Source organism: Phascolarctos cinereus, unplaced genomic scaffold (assembly GCF_003287225.1).
Source record: "Phascolarctos cinereus isolate Bilbo 61053 unplaced genomic scaffold, phaCin_HiC Scaffold_4;HRSCAF=312, whole genome shotgun sequence".
Taxonomy (NCBI): domain Eukaryota; kingdom Metazoa; phylum Chordata; class Mammalia; order Diprotodontia; family Phascolarctidae; genus Phascolarctos; species Phascolarctos cinereus.
In genome coordinates this window covers 169619388-169640688 of record NW_027555847.1, presented here as the reverse complement: position 1 = coordinate 169640688, position 21301 = coordinate 169619388, and the positions used below count along the sequence as shown (strand labels likewise).

The 21301-nt window shown below is 38.5% G+C and overlaps 1 protein-coding gene across 4 annotated transcripts in view; it reads right to left on the bottom strand.

Moving 5' to 3' along the window:
• Window positions 1-16262, bottom strand: part of CIITA (class II major histocompatibility complex transactivator) — an 84626-nt gene extending 68364 nt beyond the window's left edge. For 3 of the 4 annotated variants that reach the window (XM_078152773.1, XM_020972512.2, XM_020972511.2), the window contains exon 1: window positions 15904-16262. In XM_078152773.1, coding sequence (XP_078008899.1) covers window positions 15904-16192 — 289 coding nt within the window. In that variant the 5' untranslated portion in view covers window positions 16193-16262. The remainder of the gene's footprint in view (window positions 1-15903) is intronic. The other variant, XM_020972510.2, reaches the window with a different exon arrangement.
• Between the last annotated feature and the right edge of the window lie 5039 nt (window positions 16263-21301).

Here is a 21301-nt window from a genome sequence, read left to right as displayed (position 1 = left end):
ATCATTGGATTTGCAGTCAGGAAGATCAGAGTTGGAATTCTGCCCTACACACTTATTAAACTGAGTGACCTGGGCAAATCACTTAACCTCTCTGTGCCTCAGTTTCTTGATCTGTAAAATGAGGATAATAATAGCACTTGCTTCACAGGGTTGTTGAAGGGATCAAATGAATTAATGTGTACAAAGTATTATGCAAACCTTAAAGTGTTATATAAAGCTCTTATTATTAGTTACCAAGAATAATTACTTAAATAGAAAGCTATGTTTCTTACAGTTTATCTTCCTTTTACAGTCAAACTCCTAGGAAAAACTATCTGTCCCCCTTGCCTCCCCTTCTCCTACTCACTTCTCAACCTCATGCAATCTGGTTTCCATTTTTACCAATCAACTGAAACTACTTTCTTCAAAGTTGTCATAGATTTCTTAATTGCTAAATGCAATAGCCTGTTCTCAGTGCTCATCCTTCTTTACCTCTCGGAAACTTTTGACACTGTAGGTCACCAGCTCCTCCTGGATACTCTCTCCCTCTTTCATTTTCCTAACATTTTCTTCCTATTTGTCTGACCTCTCCTTAATTTCATTTGCTCCAATAGCATCCTCTGTGACCTGTCCCGAAATAATGAATATCCTTCATGGCTTTGTCTTAGGCCTGTTTCCATTCTCTTTCCTCCTCTCCTCTCTTCCCTTCTGCTTTTTTTCCCCTCCCCTTCTCTCCTCTCCTCCCTTCTCTTCTCTACTCTCTTCCTTACTTATGTCTTCTCTCTTAGTGACCACAGCAGCTCCCAAAGATTCAGGTATCATCATTTCTTTGTGGAAGACTTCCAGATCTCTATATCCAAACTTGACCCCTTATCCCATATCACAGGCATCTCAAACTCAGCACTTCCAAAAGAGAACTAATTAAAGGCTGGCCCTGCTCCAAATTCCGCTCTTGAGACAGCCATACACCCAGGCACCTTTTCAATAAACTTGAGGTCTTTTCCAACTCTTCACTCATGCTCATCTGCCATATCCAATCTCTATCCATTCACTTAAGCTAGGTGGTACAGTGGATTGATCATGGGACTTGGAGTCAGGAAGATTCCAGTTTGAATACTGCCTCAGACACTAGATTGGTGACCCTTGGCAAATCATATAACCTCTCTGTTTCAATTGCCTCATCTGTAAAGTGGGGACAATAATAGCATTTATTTCACGGGGTTGTGAGGATTAAATGAGTTAACATCTAAAGAGCTCTGCAAACCTTAAAGCATATTATTATTGTTATTAATCTCATATGTCACCACTCTGGTTCAGACCCTCCTCTCAGCTTCTAGTCTCTCCCCTTTCCAGTTCACTTCACACATAGGCACCAAAATAATCTGACTATGTGACTGCTTTGCTCAAGAAGCTTCTGTGACTATCTATTGACTCTGAGCTAAACTCTGGAGCTTGGCATTTAAAGCCCTGAACAATATGGATCCAACCAATCTTCCCAGATTTATTTCATACTCCTCCCTTTAGTGCATTTTACATTCCAGTCAAACTGGCCCATTAGTTGTCAAATTCAACATTCCATCTCCCATCTCCTTATCTCAGCACGAGCTATCCCCCATGCCTAGAATTCCCTTCTCCATTTCCACTTCTTAGAACTTTAATTTTCCCTTAAGGTTAAGTTTAGCTATCACTTCCTACACTTTTCCTATCTCCCCCTCTCCCCCACCTTAGTGTTGTCTCATAAATATTTACTTATCTATGCACATGTTGTACCCCTTTCTAGTGGAATGTAAGCTCTTCCAGGGCAAGAATGGTTTTATTCTTGTCATGGCCAAACCCAAAGCCTTAAGGTTTCAGAGTTTGTTGAATTGAATGGTGACCTACTCACAAGTAGCCCAAAGGTTATTATTCAGAATATGTGCAATTGAAGAGAAAGTAAGTGAGGCTAGTAATGAATTCTAGGGACAACAAGGACATCACAAATGTAAAAAGACTTTTAAGTAAGGTCTCCAGCAAACTGGGAGGACTTAGGAAAGGATGGAGACAAAAATTTCCCAGCTTAGGCAGGTGAAGAAGGGTTGAGATCTTTATAGTGCAAAGAAAACCTACATTGATGAAATTACAGATCTTTGACATACCTAAAACATGTTAAAATTATTTAAGATGCTATGACGAGTGGAACTGTGGAGTTGATTTTCTTCAATGAGTATTAAAATATCAAGTGAGGTAAAATGGAAATGGTCTTGGATTTAGAATCAGAGGACTTAGCTTTGAATCCTAGTTCTGTTACTCATTACCTCCGTAACCTTGAGCAATTTCATTCAGTTCAATTCAGTAAGCATTTATTGAGTATCTAATACCACATGACAGACACTGCACTAGACGCAGGAGACAGAACTTTGCCCTCAGAATTGTTCAGTGAAACAACATGTAGACAGGTAAATCTATAATTGCATGTATAAACTATAGTGGATCACTTACCATCTCAAGGCGGGAAGAGGCGAGGGAGGGATAGAAGGATGGATAGAATTTAGAACTCAGAACTTTAAAAAAATGCTTAAAATGGTTTTAACATGTAATTGGGGGGAAATAAAATGTATTTTAAAAATTTTTAAAAAAAGAAATGGGGTGGGATGGGGAGAATGCCAAACCAGCTGGGATGATCAGAATAGGCTTCATGTAGGAGGTAGCACCTATGCTGAGCTTTGAATCTAGGGAGTCTGTTAGATGGAGGTAAAGAGGGAGTGCATTCCAAGCATGGGGGGAGAGCTGGTGTAAAGTCCTGGAGGTGGAAAATGGAATATCATGTATGGGAAACAGTAAGAGGGATGGTATGGCTAGAATACAGAGTATATCACAGAGAGCAGTAGGCAGTAAGCCTGGGAAGGTAGGTTGTAGACAATTTATGAAGGGGTCTGAAGGCCAAACAGAGGAGTTTGCACTGTAGCCTAAAGAGAATAGGGCACCACTGTGACTTTTGGGGTAAGGAAGTAACATGTGCTTTAGGAATATCCATTTGGCAGCTATGTAGATGATGGATTGGAGAGGGGAGAGACTGGAGGCAGGGAAACCAATTAGGAGGCTATTGAAATAGCCAAGGTCTCAACTAGGATAGTGGCCATGTGTGTGGAGGGAAGGAAATGGATAAGAAATGCAGGTAGAATTGACAAGACTTGCCAATGAATTGAATGCAAGGAGTGAGGAAGAGGGAAGATCTGAGGATGACTCAGGGTGTGAATCTTCCTGACTGGAAGGACTGTGGTGTTCTCTACAGAAATGGGGAAGTTAGAAAGAGGGGAAGGCTTTCATGGGAGGGCAAGTCACAGTCTCTCTAAGGCTCAGTTTCCTCATTCCTAAAATGAAAAGGTTGGACTAGATTTCTAAAATCCCTTCCGCCTTTAAACCCAATGATCTTTGAGGTGTTTTGCCAGGATAATGGTAGATGTTGTGTACATAGTCCAAGCAAAAAGAGGAATAATCTATAGACAGTGTGGTCTTCCAAGTGCTTACAGATGATACGGTGCTAATTGCATTAAGCCCCCCTAATACTACAAAGCCACAGTAAAATACACAGTAATGCAAAAAAAGATGTTTGTTTAACCATCCAAACTGAAAATCAAAGTGAATGAAAAACATATGCAGCTTAGAATAAAACACATCATTAAATAATTACTCCCAATCACAATGCAATTAGCTTGCTAGATCTTGGACAGGCATGACATATGGTCAATGAGTTGGATCACTGGTGAAGTGGAAAAAGCACTAAATTTGGAGTAAAGAGAATTGGGTTCAAATCCAAGCTCTGTCCATTAAAGACCATACTACTTTGGAAAATCACTTACATACTCTAGGTCTGTCTGTAAAATAAAGGTTATTAACAAACTGTGTGATAATGTTTAAGGTTCTATCCAGCAACACATCCTGTTATTGTATTGTATTGTTATAGTGATCCTAAAATATTTGGTACTTCAAAAGCTCACTTCTTTCCTGTTAATATTCTCTTGGTGATGCCAAAAGGCTGCAAATCCTGGAATTACATGATCTTCAGAGCAGTCTAAATTACAAATAATCAAAAAAGGCAATGGACAGATTTATGGAAAATGTAAATATTCTGTAATGTATCACCAATGATGATTTGCACATCAGAAATGGCATAACACACACACACACACACACACATGCACATGCACACAAAACTATTGAGGTAGCATGGTACAGCAGAAAGAACTTTTAACTCTGCAGTCAGAGGATGTGGGTTCAAATCCTGACTTTGATGCTTACTACCTGTATGATGTTAAGTCATTTAACCTTCTTGGGCCTCAGTTTCCTCATATATAAAATGAGAGAGTTAGGCTTGATTGCCTCTGAGGTCCTTTCCAGGCCTAGACCTATGATCTGATGCAGCATCAGAAAAGGAGGTGAGCTGGTTGTGTATGGAGAAGAGATAATCAATCAACCAGAATTTATTAAATGTTAATTTTTTGCCAGGCACTGAGGGGATAAGCTTTGAGGATAAAAAGAAAAGAGTGAAAAAAGCCCTTTCCCTCAAGGAGCTTACACTCTAATAGGAGAGCCTGCATGCACCTAAATAGGTAAATACATGATATGTATTAAGTAGATGGGAGGGATACTTGAAGAGAAGGTACCAGCAGCTGGGATATCTGGGAAAGATCTCCTGAAGAAGGAGCTGAGCCTTGAAGGCATCAGGGATTCTTAAGAGGCAGAGGTGAGGAGTAAGAGCATTTGAGACACCAGACGATCAGTTTTACTACTATATTGGCACCCCAGAAATATGCTTAACAAAATTTTACTGATATCTTTTCTCTTTACATTGCATTTACATTTGCCTTTACATTTCACTCTGCATTGTAAATTTACATTTACAGATTTCTCCCGTATCCTCTTTTTTAATCCCTTCCCAAAGAACTATCCCTTATAACAAATAATTTAAAAATAAATAAAAATAGGAAGAAGAGGAAAAAAAATCCAGCTGGTCAAAACATTGAAAAAGATCTGGCAACATATGCAATATTTTGCATGATGGACCCAATCCCTCACCTCCCAGTTCTGCTAAGGATTGGGGGAGGCACTTCAGAAATACTAAAAGGACTAAAGAATAGATATCATTTCATGGGCTAGAGGTTTATGGAATGATAAGGACAAGTTATTGACCAGAATAACACAAAATAGGAAGGCTTGAAAGTGTTGTGAGCTGCACCATTGGTATGAGAATCCACATAAATGAACACAGATTCAACAAGGCAATAAAGTATCATATCATATCATATCATATCATATCATATCATATCATATCATATCACATAATATATCATGTTATATTAATTATATTAATTATATTATATTATATTACATTATATTATATCATATATGTCAATATGTCAAAGGTATGTAATTTCATCCCTTGGACAAGTGAGATCCCGACTCCACCCATGCTTCAGTAGTCATTCTTTTTTACATTAAATTTTATCTTTTTTCAATCAGCAAAATTTTGCCTTTTCTCCTTCCCATCTTTCCTCTCCTTTCCTCCCCCAACACTGAGAAAACAAGAACAAAACCCTTGTTACAACTGTGTATAGTTAAGCTGACTCAAGCAAAACAAACTTCTATGTTGGCCATGTATAAAAGAAACCTCAACCTGCACTCAGAATCTATCACCTTTTTTTAGGGGGTGAATATCATGCTTTATTATGAGTCTTCTGTGGTTGATCATTGCCTTGGTCAGAGCTCCCAAGCCTTTCAAAGCTGTTTATCTTTACGATATTGTTATCATAGAAAGTATTCTCCTGATTCTGCTCATTTCACTCTGCATCAGTTCCCACAAGTCTTCCCAATTTTCTCTGAAACCATCTCTTTCATAATTTCTTATAGCATAACAATATTTTAATACATCATAACTTGTTCAGGTATTCCCCAACAGGAATGAGATGAATATTGCCTTTGGTTTACATTTCTTTACTACCAAAAAAAGCTGTTATAATTGTTTTTGCACATATAAGTTCTTTTTCTCTTTCTTTTTATCTCTTTGGGGTACAGTAGAACTAATACTGGTATCACTAGGTCAAAGGATATGTACACTTTAATAACTTTCTGGGCATAGTTCCAAAATTGCCTTTCAAAGTGGTTAGACCAGTTTACAATTCCACCAACAATGTAACCCATTTTCCAACAGCTCCTCAACATTTGCCATTTTCTATTTTTGTCAACTTTGCTAATCTGGTGGGTGTAAGGTGGGACCTCAGAGTTGTTTTAATGTGGGTATCTCTAATTATTAGTGATCTAGAGCATTTGTATATGGCTATTCATAGCTTGGATTTCTTCCTCTGAAAGCTGCTTGTTCATAGCCTTTGACTATTAATTGGTGAATAGCTCTTATTCTGATAGAATTGAATCAGCTCCCTATGTCTTAGAAATGAGACATTTATCAGAGAAAATTGCAGCAAAATTTCCCCCCATCTACCTGCTTATTTTCTAATTTTAGCTGCATTGGTTTTATTTGTGCAAATACATCTTAATTTGATATAATCAAAATTGTCCTTTTTACCTTCTGTGATTATCTCTATCCTTTCTTTTTGGTCATGAATTCTCCCCCTATCCACAGAAATGAAAGATCATTTCTTCCTTGCTCCTCTAATTGTTTATGTTGTTCCCCTTTCACTCTCCTCAGAGGTTGTTTTGCTCAAGACAAACACTTTAATTTACCCCTCCTTTTAGTTTTCCCTTTCACCTCTCTGTTTTCTCTCCTCTTTCCCTGTTGAGTGAAATGTATTTCTGTACTTAACCATATGTGTGTATTCTTCCTTCTTTTAATGAATTCAGATGAGCATAAACTTCAAGTGTTGTCCCCTCCCTCATTCCTTCCTCCTTGTTTGTACTTGTTTTACTCGTGTGCTCCAATTACTTGAGATAATTTTCACCAACCTTCCTCTCAGTCCTCTCTGTGTATGCCTCTTTCCTTCCCTTCCCTTCCCTTTCTTCCTTTAAGATCATTAAAAGATAACAGAAACACTCTCAGGCTTTCTGTCTAATTAGACTCCTTCTATAACTCCTGGTGACAATAGGGTTGAGAAGAAACTAGTAATAATGATAATAATAATAACTAACATTTATGTAGAAGCTACTATGTACTAGACACTGCTCTAGGAGCTTTACAATTATCATCTCATTTGATCCTCACAACAGCCCTGGGAGGTGGATGCTATTATTATCTCCACTTAACAGATGGGGAAACTGAGGTAGACAGGAATTAAATGACTTGCCCATGGTCACACAGCTAATACCTGAGGCCAGATTTGAATTGAGGTCTTTCTGACTCCAGGCCTGATACCGTATTCACTGCATTGTCTAACTGCCACCTACATATATACATACACACATATATTTTATACACACACATATAATCTCCCCATATTAGAATGCAAACAGTTTATCCTTGTTTGGTTCCTTATGATTACTCATTCATGTTTGCCTTTTTATATTTCTTGTGATTCTGGTAATTGTATTTCAAAGTTTCTATGAAGCTCTGGTGTTTTCATTAGGAGTGGTTAGAAGTCCCTTGTTTCATTAAAAATCCACTTTCCTTCTGTAGGAATAAACTTTTGTTTTTCCAAAATGAACTTCTTTTCTAATGACAAATCCTCCTTCCCATTTCAAAAGAATTGCTCTTCTCTGTACAGGAAGCCTAAATGAGAAAGATCATCTGCCACAAAATGGAAAATGAGTCAATCATTTTCAAGAAATGGCACTTTCTTCTATTCTTGGTTCCATCTGCTTATCACAGTTGAATGAGGAAGGAAGTATGCATGTCTGGCAATGGTAACTCCAACAGTCTTGGCACTTTAACTCTTTCTTCCCTTCCTTTTTGTCCAAGATATTCAGACACATTCTAGGATGGTGATTATCAAAGAGATGGAGGATGCCTTTTTCAGTTCATGGACCACTTTTCCAAAAATGGAATATCCTATAGACCTTTTCCCTTGTTTCTGTTTTTCCTTCTTTGTACAGTCATGCTTACTGTGGAAAAAAATCTCACTCTCTCCATAATGGATGGGAACATTTGTTGCTTTGAATTAGAGGTCAATGATGAGAATCAGAAGTTAGTTACTAATTCATACAAGAAACCAACATATAGACATTGTCATGTGACTGAAGACTACCATTTGTTCAGAGTCTAAACTCTAAACCTCTACTAATACTAATCATGATAATGCACATCCTCTACATTTTAAAGTTAACAAAATTTCTCCTTCACAATAACTGAGGTAGGCACTGAACATATTATTATCCCCATTTTGCAGATGAGGAAACTGAGATTCAGAGAGAGGAAATGACTACTGAAGATCACAGGGTTAGTAAGTTGTTTGGAAGCAAAATTCATAGGATCATAGATCAAGGCTCTTAGAGACCCTCTCATCTAACCACTTCACTTCATAGATGAAGAACTTTGGCTCAGGAAGGTTATTCTTGTCTAGTGTCACATAACTAGAAGGTGATTGAGGTGGAATTTTAACACAGCTTTTCTTGCCTCTAGTTCCTGAACTCTAGCCACTACACTAGGTTGCCTCTCAAACCTAGGTCTCTTAATTCCGAGACTAGTGCTTTCTTTCTCCATAGATTCCAATAAGAATCTCTCTGCTTCAATTAGGCCAGTCGATTCATTAGCCCAACAACCAAAGTGTCCCACGCCATACTAATCTTCCTTCCTCTGAACTCCTGTTACACTTCACATCAGCATTTAGAGAGTCAATCATCTGACTTCTTGAAAAGTTTGTTGATTATTTCATGTGTCAATCAACAAGAATCATCATGATCGTTGCATATTTTGTTTCTTTAATGAGATGGAAAATATTGGACTGTTTACTTCTCTTGCATTTCCTTCAATTCCTAACGCAGTTCTGGGTACTTAGTAGGTACCCAATAAATGAATTCATTTCACAAGTATTTACAGCTAGGTCTTTTTAAAAAAAGATACAGGAAAATGTTTATTTATTATCCAACACAATATGTACTAAAATCTGATACAAAACCACAGTATAATAAATGTTTTCAGTGGAAACATCAACTTCATATTTAATACAATGGGATTTTCACAGACTTCATGATAAAATGAAATAATTAATAAATAAACACTGAAATCTGTACATATTTAAGAATCCTACTTTATTCTGAATAAGTAAATGTATGTGTCTATATTTTAACATTTCACTTTTTATCTAGTTCTTTTTTTTTTCTTTTTGGTGAGGCAATTGGGGTTAAGTGACTTGCCCAGGGTCACACAGCTAGTAAGTGTTAAGTGTCTGAGGTGGGATATCTAGTTCTATATGGGAAATATTAGGCTACCCAAATGACAGAAGGGTAAGTATTCACTACAGGGCTGGAGCTGTTATCTTTTAGTTGTGGGGCTGTCAAAAAATGAAAATATAATTAGATGTTAACAGTCTCTGAATTAATCCTATGGAGGGTACAAAGCCTTTAAAAAAAGACATATGACTATAAATTCTTTCTTATTAGAAATGACAAAGTGTTTGCCACTTTTCCTACTTCCATTGTACATCATCACCAAAGTAATTGCAGACTAGCTATCAACTAGGTTAGCTTGATCAATATATGTTCTATGTCTTAGCAAAAAGTCCTGAAAATGGATATGAATAAAGAGAAACATTGGTCAGCTCCTGGAAACCCATGCTTTCTACTTTAGGGCTGGTCCTTTGCCAAAGGCACTATCAGTTGAATTACTGCTTCTGACTTACTCAGGAAAATACTTAAAATTGGGATTTCAGTCTAGTGTTTTGTTCTCACTCTTCCTTAGTTTATCTAGGTGTCATTGGATGGATTAGGGAGGGGGAGAATGTGAAGGAGGAATTTCTTTCTCTTTTTCTTCTCCCCGCCCCTCCACCTCCTACCTAACTACCAACCCACTTGCCAATTAGTTGTGAGGAAGGCGAGGATGAGAGTATAAAGTTAATGTAAACATTGGTTTGAGGGTATAAGTTAGAACTAATATAATCAACTATCAACTATTTGCACTAATAGAAGATTAGAAAAGATGTTGGATTTAAAAAGCAACATCACCAGCAAAAATGTTTAGATACAGCCAGGTCTTGATGAATGAATCTGAATAATGCAAAATTTGATTTAGTGCAAATTTTAAAATGATACCAGATTTCATTTAATGGGAACCAAAATTCAATTAATGTTATGAGTACAAGCAAGTCAAGGGTTTCATACTGTTACATCATCAGTTTATACTTGCCTATCCTTGCTTGTGGATGTGATATCACCCTGCTGAGTACCATATTACCAACAGCTGCATCAATTTTTTAAAAAGAGCCCCTAACAAAATATACCAAAAAAAAAATTTCAGATGGAAATGCTCCAGTGAAAAAACAAAGAGGCTTGTTATTGGGGCAGCTAGGTGGCACAGTGCATAGAGCACCAGCCCTGGAATCAGGAGGACCTAATTTCAAATCTAGCCTCAGACATTTGACACATACTAGCTGTGTGACACTGGGCAAGTCACTTAAACCCATTGCCTAGCAAAAAAAAAAAAAGAAGCTTGTTATTACATCAATAAAAAATGCATTCCTCTTAACAGAGCAGCCATTCAGGCAAAAGATTCAAATTTATTTAAGACAGTGAAAGAAAACAAAAATGAAGTAAATAATGAAGAAACTTATTGTAAGCATCGGTTGATTCATCTAGTTTAAAATTTGAATTCAATTGCATAATGTTAAAATTATTGGAGAGGTAGACAGTGCAAATGAAGGCACAATAGCTAAATATCCTGGTGTTCTAAAGAAGATAATCAGAGAAGGTAGATATGCTGCTCCATCTATCTATCTATCTATCTATCTATCTATCTATCTATCTATCTATCTATCTGTCTGTCTGTCTGTCTGTCTGTCTGTCTGTCTGTCTGTCTATCTATCTATCTATCTATCTATCTATCTATCTATCTATCTATCTATCTATATAAATTTTTTGCTTTTTGGTGAGGCAATTGGGGTTAAGCAACCAGTCCAGGATCACACAGGGAGTGTCAAGTGTCTGAGGCCGGATTTGCTGATCAATATATTTTTAATGTAGAATAAAGGCTTATTCTGGGAAAAGATACCTTCTAGAACTTATATTCCTGAGAAAGAAAAAAAATTCAACTTGAATTTAAAGTGTCTAAGGATCACTGGAAGCTTTTATTGGGGATTTTTGCTAAAGAGGATGTAAGATGAAAATCAGTGCTTGTTTATTGGTCTGGAAATCCTCATGCTCTGAGAGGCTATAACAATCACTTGTTTCTTGTTCCCTGGCAGTTAAATAAGAAAGCATCAGTCGCTAAAGTTGATTTTCAAGTCTGATTTTAAAATTATTTTAGTCCAGCTATTTAAAAAATATTGCAAAGGGAACAATATTGAAGTTAAAGCATTACTGATTTTAGATAATGCCCTAGGTAATCCAGCTATATCTGATTCATTGTATGAGAACGTGAGCATGCAAATTCATCAAGATGTGAATAAAGCTCTATATACTTACCATCATGTGTATGAAGATTTAAGAAAAAGAAGACAATTTAGTCTGTGCTACTAAAATATTTTAAATGGTAACAGTGATGCTTTTTTTTTATCATATTGTCAATGTAGGCTTATTGTTAGGTACAATATTTAGTAATTTTTTATCTTTTTTAAATTTTGCTTTCTATAATTACTATATTACTTTGTAATACCTTTGAATCAGAAATACATTTTTCTTATCCTTTGCTGTTATATAGAATTAATAAATGATTTATTTTAAAAAATTTTCATTACATATTTCAGTTGAGCTGGAACCAATGTGCATATCTTAGACATAATTAAAACTATGATTAGTCAAAATCAAATAATGTGACCACTCTATGGCACTCATTATCAGCTGTCTTAAATGCCTACCACGTATCACTGTGCTAGTTGCTGAGGATACCACATGTTTTATATAAGATGTAATTCCTGCCCTTATGAAACTAATACTCTAGTAAGAAGTTATAAAAAGATAACTACAAAGCACAACATAATAAAAGAATTAGAGAAGTGAGAAATAAAGGAGTCTCTGAAATGAGGAGGAAGGTTATTGATCAGGGAGGTAAAAAAAAAAAGAAAAGCTATATGAAGGAGGAGATACCATTTGAATTGAATTTTAAAGAATAGAACAGGAATTCAAAGTCAAAGGAAGGACCTTCCATTATAGGCAATGCTGAGCAAAGGTATAGAAGTTGAGGGCACAGGACATAGTTTAGGAGGGAAAGTGTAATCCAATTTAACTAGAGCACGGAGTGTGTAGAGAGGAATAATATTAATTAAAAAATGTTAACAGGGCAAAGTGGCACCGGATTGTGGAGGCAACAGTTTGCTTTAAATGGCAGGAAAAAGATTTTGAACTTATGAATTAATAAGGAGCCACTGAAGATTTTTGAGAAGAGGAGTAACATGATCCAAACTATAGATAAAAGATCATTCTAGCCGTAAGATGAATTATGGCTAGGAGGAGAGTTAATAGAGATAGAAAGACCTATTTAGATGGCTTTTGTGATAAGCCAGGCAGGTGCTAAGGAGGGCCTGGACTAGAGTAGTGGCAATGGAAATGGAGAATCAGGGATATTTGGGAGAGATGTTGTAGGAGTTGGATAGACAGAATTTGTTAACTGCTTATGCAGAGGCAATAGGGAGGAGTCATTGATAACTACAATGTTAGGAATGTGGAAGAGAAGCCGAATGATGCTGCCTCAGATGGAGATTGTGCCCAGTCAACAGAATTCGAAAGCATGCATAAGGAAGACAACAAGTGTTTTTAGATATTTGTGGGACATCCAAGTAAAGAGGTCCTGTGGGAAGCTGCAGATGCGAGCCTGGAGCACAGAGTAGAGTTCAGGGCTAAAAATATAGATTTAGGAGGCATCAGTGTAAGGTAGTAGTTGAAGCTGTGGGAATGAATGAAATTGTCCAGAGACTGTAATGGAAGAAGAGAAGAGAGTCAAGGACAAACCTTTAAGAAACATACATAATAAGGGACTGGAAGGACGATAAGGCACCAGCAAAGAAGACCAAGAAGAATCAGGAGAATGTAGTGTCTTGGAAGTTGAGGGCAGAGAGCATACACAGTAGGAAAAGAGGTCCACAGCATCAAAAGCTTTAGAAAGTTCAAGGAGGGCTAGAACTGGGAAAAAAGGGTGATTGGGTTTGGGGGTTGATCAGAAAGTTATTCTTGACTTTCAGCACATTGGTGGTGGCTGCATCCAGTTCAATAAGGGATTGAAGAGAGAATGGGTAGAAATGAAGTGGATGCAAAAGACAGACATATTTTCCTTCTCCCAAGTTTTCATTGGTTGGGGAGACCTGAGTGTAGTCATAGGCAAATGTAAGAGCTAGAGGAAAAAGAGAGTTTGAGGATTAGAAAAAGGATAAAACTAATAGAACAAATTCCTGGAAGAGGTGTCACGGAATGATATCAAGAACACAGGTTGAAGAATTAGCCTCAAGTAGACAGTAGAAAACCTTGTCTTCCATGATCAGAAGGAAAGAGGAGAGAGTGGGGAACATCCGCCTTAATCATTCCTATCTATTCTTTCTTCAACCCCTTGTTGAATTGGATGCAGCCACCACCAATGTGCTGAAAGTCATGCATAATTTTCTGATCACCCCAAAATCCAATCACCCTCTTTTCAGTTCTAATCCTTCTTGAACTTTCTATAGCTTTTGACATTGTTGACCTCTATTCCTACTGTATATGCTTTCTACCCTCAACTTCCAAGACACTACACTCTCCTGCTGCTTCTTGATCTGCTTTGCTGGTGCTTCATCCTCTTTCAGGAAGATAAAAGGAGAGAGGATAAGGAAAGAGGAGAGAGTAAGGAACATCCACTTTAATGGAGTCGAGAAGACAGTGAAGAAGGCAGCAACTCAAGAGGTAGGAAAAGTGCCAAGAGACTACTGTTGTTGTTTGTCCTTCCTTCTCGAAGAGGACCATGACATCAGGAAGGTGATGCCATAACTTGCAAGTGAATTGGATTTAAGTGAGGGAGGGCTGTGCAAGGTCAGCAGCCTCACTTTCTCCTCTGGAGCCATGTGGGTCCAGCAGCAAGGTATAGATAAGGACAACTAGAGATGGCCCCCACAAAGAGACTGCAGTATCTTAGAAGACAAGGGAAGAGATAGAATATCCAGAAGGAGAGGGTGGCCAACTGTGCCAAATGCTGCAGAGAGGTCAAAGAGGATGAGGATTAAGGAAAAAAAGATTTTTTTTTTTGGCAGTCCTATGCAATGAGAATTGATGTTGTTAGAAGCAATTCTAAAGCAACATCAAATCCTGAAATGCCTTCCAAACCATTAAAGATTACATTACACTGAACCTACAGTTAGGTACAAAGTATATATTATCATGTTCTAATTCTATGAAAATTAGTAATCAATATAGGATGTTTTTATAGTCTCTTGGTTCCCTAGAATAGTGAAATAACCAGAGCAGCTGATTGTTCTGAATAAATATTAATTTTCTCAAAGAGCTTGCTGTTACTGCCTGGAATATCCAATGGGCTACCAATGGCTTGTGGGCCATACTTTGAAAAGCTTTGCTCCATATTGAATGAGCTATTGAAAAATGTATTCTAATACAGTGCTTTGATTGTTGTTCAGGGAGGTGTCTATGGGGACAGACCCTTCTCTCATTGGAACAATGTCATTTGGGGTGCCATAGGCCTGAGGGAGGAGGAAGAGAGACAGAAAAAGAAAGCAGGTAGGAATATTCTTTTCCACGGAGTATAGAATCCTTGTGTCACCTAATCAATCACAGGCAGATGAAAATTTCTCTTGTCTCCTTTGGAGAAGGAGATGTACTGCTTGCTCCTGCTTCTATGCCCATTCTTCTTGTTTGGAAGGATGAACTCAGTAGACTTCTTTGGGAGGAAAAAAGTTGAAAGAATTGTAATTACACAATCTGGAGAAGAGAAGATTTAACAATTTCTAAGTGGTGGGGACTATATTTTCTCTTTCTCTTGTATCCTCCACTGTACCTAGGACTAGGCTAGGTCCTACTCTGGCTGGGTGAAGAGTAGGTACCCAAAAGATGCTTGCAAATGAAATGGGCAACTCATTGGTTAGACCACCAGCTTAATGCAAGCAACAAGGAGATCCTGGGAATGCGAGCCCAGGAACAGGGAATGTGCATTCCCTATCCTCACACCCCCATCTGTCCCCTGCCAAAGTCTGCATCTGAACCCAGTTCCACATTTTGGAGCTGTGTGGATTAAGAGGTCAAGATCACATCACAGAGAGGAAACACTGCTTACATAACAGGAACCATGTCACAGAAAAGGGGAGACCAGATTTGAGATGGAGAGGGTGGGGGATGGCTGAGCAGAAGTGGAGAGAAGGTTAACTCCTTAAACTCCCAGAAGGTCAGACCCTAGAGGTTCAACTTTTCCTATCCTCCAAAACCTTCCGCTTGTCCAATACATAACTACATTCCAAGGTCACTGTAGCTCCTTCCACCAGACTCTTGGATGTTCAGAGATACCTAAGACAAGAAGCAGGGTTTCCCCTCCCTCAGCTTGCCATCAGATGACATAGCATCCACCTTGAAGGCACAATTCTTGAATTTTCCCTCTAGAGTGACTCTAGAAGGCCTTTGTGAGAGACATGGGAGAAGGTCTATATTTCAGGCACCTTCTACTTTCCCCAAATTCTCAAACCATTTTCAGTATCAAAGATGAAAGTTAAAGCTTCTCACTCCTTGCTATGACCCTTGCTCCTTTCCAGACCTTACATTTCCCACCTGTAAAATGCCGTAAGTTATTCATTCCAGGGAAAACAAGAGGAGGGAGAGAAGGGGGAAACCCCAGATCTACAGACAATTATTGTTTCCCAGGCTAAGGATATTCCAGCTTATTACCTTGACTCCTTGAGGAGATGCCATCCATCCCTGGAGACTGGAGCTTGTGCCCAGAGTGTCTCACACACTGGATCAGGGTTCCTATGCATAGATCCCACTTCTCCAACAGGGACAAGGAAACCTTCCTGGCCAATGCTTCTCTATCAGGTTCTCGGAGCAGAGCCTGGTGGTACTCTTTGGAGAGGAGGTCCTTTTCCAGAAGACCATCTAGAAAGCCCTGTACCTGGGCAGGCCAAGCACTGGAGAGCAATGCTCTCACCTGGGGCAGGATTGCTTTGAACTGGTCCATGACCGTGCAAAGGTACAGCAGGGCTCCCCAACTCTGAGCTCAAATCTCTGCTCTCCAGGAGAAGCCACCCAGACAACAGCATCCAAAAGATGAAGTGAGAAATTTGACAACTCAACCCACACACTTTATTCACAAAGAGGAATATTTCCTCATTTGATTTCAGGCTGTGGGGACAGTTGTGTAGTGGAAAGAGCATGAGACTTGCAGACAGGAGACATGAGTAGGAAGCTGACTTAATCTCTTTGAGCCTCAGTTTCCCAATCTGTAAAAATGGAGGTAATAATACGTGTGCTCCCTTCTTCACAAGGCTATGAGGAAAGTATTTTGTAAACCTTAAAATGCAATTTTTATATCTAATGGTATTATTATTCCAACCTGGGGTCAGCTATTTCTTGATTTTGACCAGAGCCTGTAGTGGATTGAACCTGATTCAGGCTAGTGCCCTGGTCGTTTAGGTCTAATGTTTGATTGAGATGTTTGATTATAGTTCCTGCAAGTTAACAAAAGGAGGAATACTTAGCCATAGCATAGATAGGATAGAAAACTCAGCTTAGGTGTCCACTTCTCTCAAACTGAAACATGTTTAGTCAGCAGGGGAGGGTGTAGTAATTTGGGATAGCATAGTGTAAAACAGTCTTGGGATATTCCCCAAGTGTGAAAAGCACCAAACTCCATTTAGGCAGATCTTTTATTTCCTTAGGTGAATGGGAAGCTACACAACTATATCTTGAGGCTACCAGAAATCTGCCTTCAACAGCTAGATGTTTAAGACCTAGACAGGACTTAATATCCTGAGTTAGTCAAGTCTGAGGTACAGCTTTTTTGACTTTTCAGAAAAGAACTTGCCTAAATCAGCAGACAGAAGGGGATGGTACCCTGGTCTATTAAATACTCTTATTTTTCTAGGGGTAATTAGAAGCTAGTAGAACTTCTTGAGCAAAGGAATAACATAGATCTGTGTTTTAGGAACATCAGCTTGGCAGCTTACTAAATACTTCTAGAGAAAGGGACTCTATCTCACGGGATCACCAACTTCACACATTTCATATTTTCCTGCTTTGATCTTCAAGCCTCAGACTTTGGTCCAACCTAGCTCACAGCATGATGGTGGGGACACATGTGATCATTAATGCCATCTCAACTGTCTTGTTCAGTTTCATTACTTTAAACTCACTCTTTGTAGATGTCACACATACATACAAATTGTGTATTAATACCAGATTAGAAATGTAGGTTCCATTCAAGAGTAGTTGCTCCAGAAACACTTTTTGAATGATTAAACACACCCCAGCCACTGTGCTAGCTGCTAAGGGTGGTGGTGGTAACAAGGAAAGTACACAAAAATACCTGCCCCAAGTTTCTTCGTTTATTCTTCCTTTACTTGTAAAACGAATCCATTGCATCAGTTGGGCTCTAAGGCCCTTTCCAGTTATGACATGTTATGATTAGTCATCTTTGGAGCCCTTTCAATTCTTACCACAGTGCCTCATGAATAGCAGTTCCTATGTATTGAAGGGTGTTGTGTGTGAATGAAGGAATCACATAACGATACTCTTTATTGAAGAATTAGAAGCATTTCATCAGTGCAAAAGATGACCATTTTTCTCAGATAAATTTTTATTGTTATTAATATTTTTATTGATGTTGATAACATAAATTTGAAGTTTTTTCTGAATTTAATTGCGAATAAAATAAGCATTTCCATATACAAAGTGGAAAAAAAAGAATTGTACATGAAACTTTAAATCCCTATTATTAAGGCTTATTTTTATTTTTTGAGCATATAATAAATTCAACATGTAACTTTCAAAGCTATTCTGCTTTTCTGTGTTTCTTTCTGCTCTTCCTTCTCTTCTGGGCATAAAAAAACCCACTTCCATGACAATACTTCTTTCCTTCCTTCCTTCCTTCCTTCCTTCCCTCCTTCCTTCCTTCCTTCCTTCCTTCCTTCTTCCTTCCTTCCTTCCTTCCTTCCTTCCTCCTTCCTTCCTTCTTCCTCTCTCTCTCTCTCTCTCTCTCTCTCTCTCTCTCTCTCTCTCTCTCTCTCTCTCTTTCTTTCTTTCTTTCTCCCTTCCACCTCTCTCCCTCAGTTGAAAAGCAAAAAAACTCTCAAAAATTTTGTAAGACAATGCCTGGAATATAGTGAATGCTTAATGAATGTTTGTTGATTAACTGACTGAGTCAAGCACAATGAATTCGCACATAATGTATGTCTCATTTTCTACCTTGCAGCTCAAAGAATTCTGATGCCAATTCTTGGTAACAGCATATGGCCCAGAGACAATAACTATCAGTCACTTGTGGTTGGACAGGAAATCTCCTGATGAGATGACAAATATCAAGAAATATTGCTTTCTGAAATATTGACAAGATGTAACATCCCTGTAGTTCCATATGGTTGGCACTGGTTTGTGCAGTAGCTGTGAGCCCACCCTTGTTGCAAAGAGGTTGGTTTTGATTTGACGGTGAACATCTACTCAGTGCTCTGTTCCAGCCACTGTAGGGAGTGGGAGAGATAAAAAAAAAAGTATACCATATGATTGAAATATGGCACTGCTACAGTCACTTAACTCCTTTGTGTCCCAGTTTCATCTGTAAAGTGATGTGACTGTACCAGACGGTTTTTAAGGTCCCTTCCCACTCTTTATCTATATAATTCTATGATCTCTGCACCTAAAGAGGTGCTAATCTAGTTTGAGTGATAAGATTGTTCCATGCATTACACAGAATTTAATTAATAACATAATCAGCATCTCAATAACACCAAAGTAATAAGATGATACTAAAAAAGCTCTGGGAGTTCGGAAGGATGGGGAATGGAGAGATCACTGTAGACAGAAGATAGGGAGTGGGAAAGAGGTAGTAATTTAGATGAGCTTTGCAGGATGTTGGATGGAGAGGTGGGGGAGGAAGGAATAGCATGAGCAAAGACCAGGAAACAGAAATGGTCATTGTAAATTCCGGGGACAGTGAATAAATAATTTGGTTGGATTAGAGGTTGTATACTAGGAGATAGGTAGGAAGGATAAATTGAAGGCTCTATCCTACAGGTCAACAAGCTTCAGAGACATTTTTATTGCTTACTCCTATAAATACAGTTCTGAATATGTATATACCCCTAATATATGTTTGTTTATTTGTAAATTATATACATGTAGTTCTGTACTCATAAATTATGTATATTATAACATATATACTCAAAAGACATTTAAAAGGATGAGATAAAGATGAAATAAACTATTTTAAAAGATTTTATTTACTTATTTAATTTGTTTATTAATGTACAATACTTTATTTTCACTAAAATTATTCATTAACTTAAACTATTTTTAGTGATAGCAATATGATTGCATATGCTTTGTTATTTTAGTTTAGTTTCGTTTTGTTTTTTTGAGACTGAGTCTCCTTATCTTGCTTAGCCTATGGACACTCACAGCCTGACCTCAATGTATATTGGTTATGGAAACTTCAACATGCTCCATTTTTCCAGCCAGAGCTGTTTTACCCCTTCTTCTTCTTTTTCTTTTTGGTGAGGCAATCAGGGTTAAGTGACTTGCCCAGGATCACACAGCTAGTAAGTGTCAAGTATCCAAGGTCACATTTGAACTCAGGTCCTCCTGACTCCAAGGCCAGAGCTCTATCTACTGTGCCACCTAGCTGCCTCTGGTTTACCTCTTCTTAAGCAGTCTGATGGTCCTCTGCTACTGACAGCTCACCATAGTAGTGCTGACTTAGTGGTGGGCCCAGGGTCTCTCAGCAAGAATGTTTGGGGGGCAGAACTTGAACACAAGTCTTGACTTGGAGACTGACTCCACATTATAGCACACTGCCTCTCACGTAACTTGTAAAATATTTCTTTCCTATGGAGTTTTTTTTCTTTTAATTGAAGCAAAATGCTCTCTTCAAAAACAGAAATGATAAAAATGAACAAAACTAAGTCCATCATTATAAGATATGCCCAAGTTTCACACCAGTCTGATTTTGGGGAAGAGTGTGGCTTATACTAACAACCACATGGTTGTGATGTGGGTGTTGAGGAAGTTTGGGGCTGGGAATTAGGATGTCAGTATTTGAGTCCCAGCTCCTCCATAAGCTTGTTTCATGAACTTGGACAAATAACTTTGCCTATCTCAGCCTCAGTTTCCTTCCCTGTGAAATAAGGTTGCTAGATCAGATGATTGTGGGTCTGTTCCAGTTTTGAAATGCTACATTTTAGAGAGAAGAAATCAATAAAAAGTTCATCTTACAGGCCCTGAGACAGGAGAGGTTGGCTTCTTAGAGCAGGCTAAGAAAACCATTATACTGTTAAGCCAGTAGACTGTATTCATGAGTATAGGTCACTACTACTTATCCACTGCCACCACCTCTTCCCAAGGTGAAGAAAAAAATGTGTCATTTTCTCTTCCCTCAACACTGTCTTCTCCTTCTCAAGCTTCCTGCTTGTCCCCTGAGGGAGTTTTAGCCTGCCTCCCCCACCTAACACCATCAAGAAATCATCAGTAGAATCATCTCTGCTACTTTTTCAACCTCTATGGGATTGGCCTAGCTTGTGCTGCTCTATTGAAGGATGGGAAGACTCAGAAATGCAGTTTGGAAGGTAGATGAGCCCCAGACTACTGTATATCCTTCTCCCCTTGGGTAAGGAAGGAAAGGGGAAGGGAGGAATTTTTTCAGGAGGGTGGAAAGACAGCAGCCCAATCTAGGACTCTGGTGGTATGGAAACTCAGTCCCCAATGCCAAAGCCAGTTCTTAGCCAGCCACAAACATCTCTCCAGACCCTATAGGTCTGTTTCTTCCACATTTTTACCCTGTTGCTTACGTAAGTAGAGAACAGCCTGAAACAGAATCTGTTATTTTTTTCCCTTTCTTTTTGTAGCTGTCCACAGACTTCTGGCTGGTTGTGTGAGGTGATATCACCTCTGAGTCATTTTGGCCACCGAAGGCGGATGCAACTTGCTGACTTTCACTTCTGGATTTTCCCCTATGGGCACCTGAAGTTTTTTCTTGGCCTCATGACTATGAGTGGCAGGTAAGAGCTGGGCTCAGGGACTCAGGGAATCCGAAGGCTCTGTTTCAACCCGACTGACAAACTGGTATCAAATCTGGCCT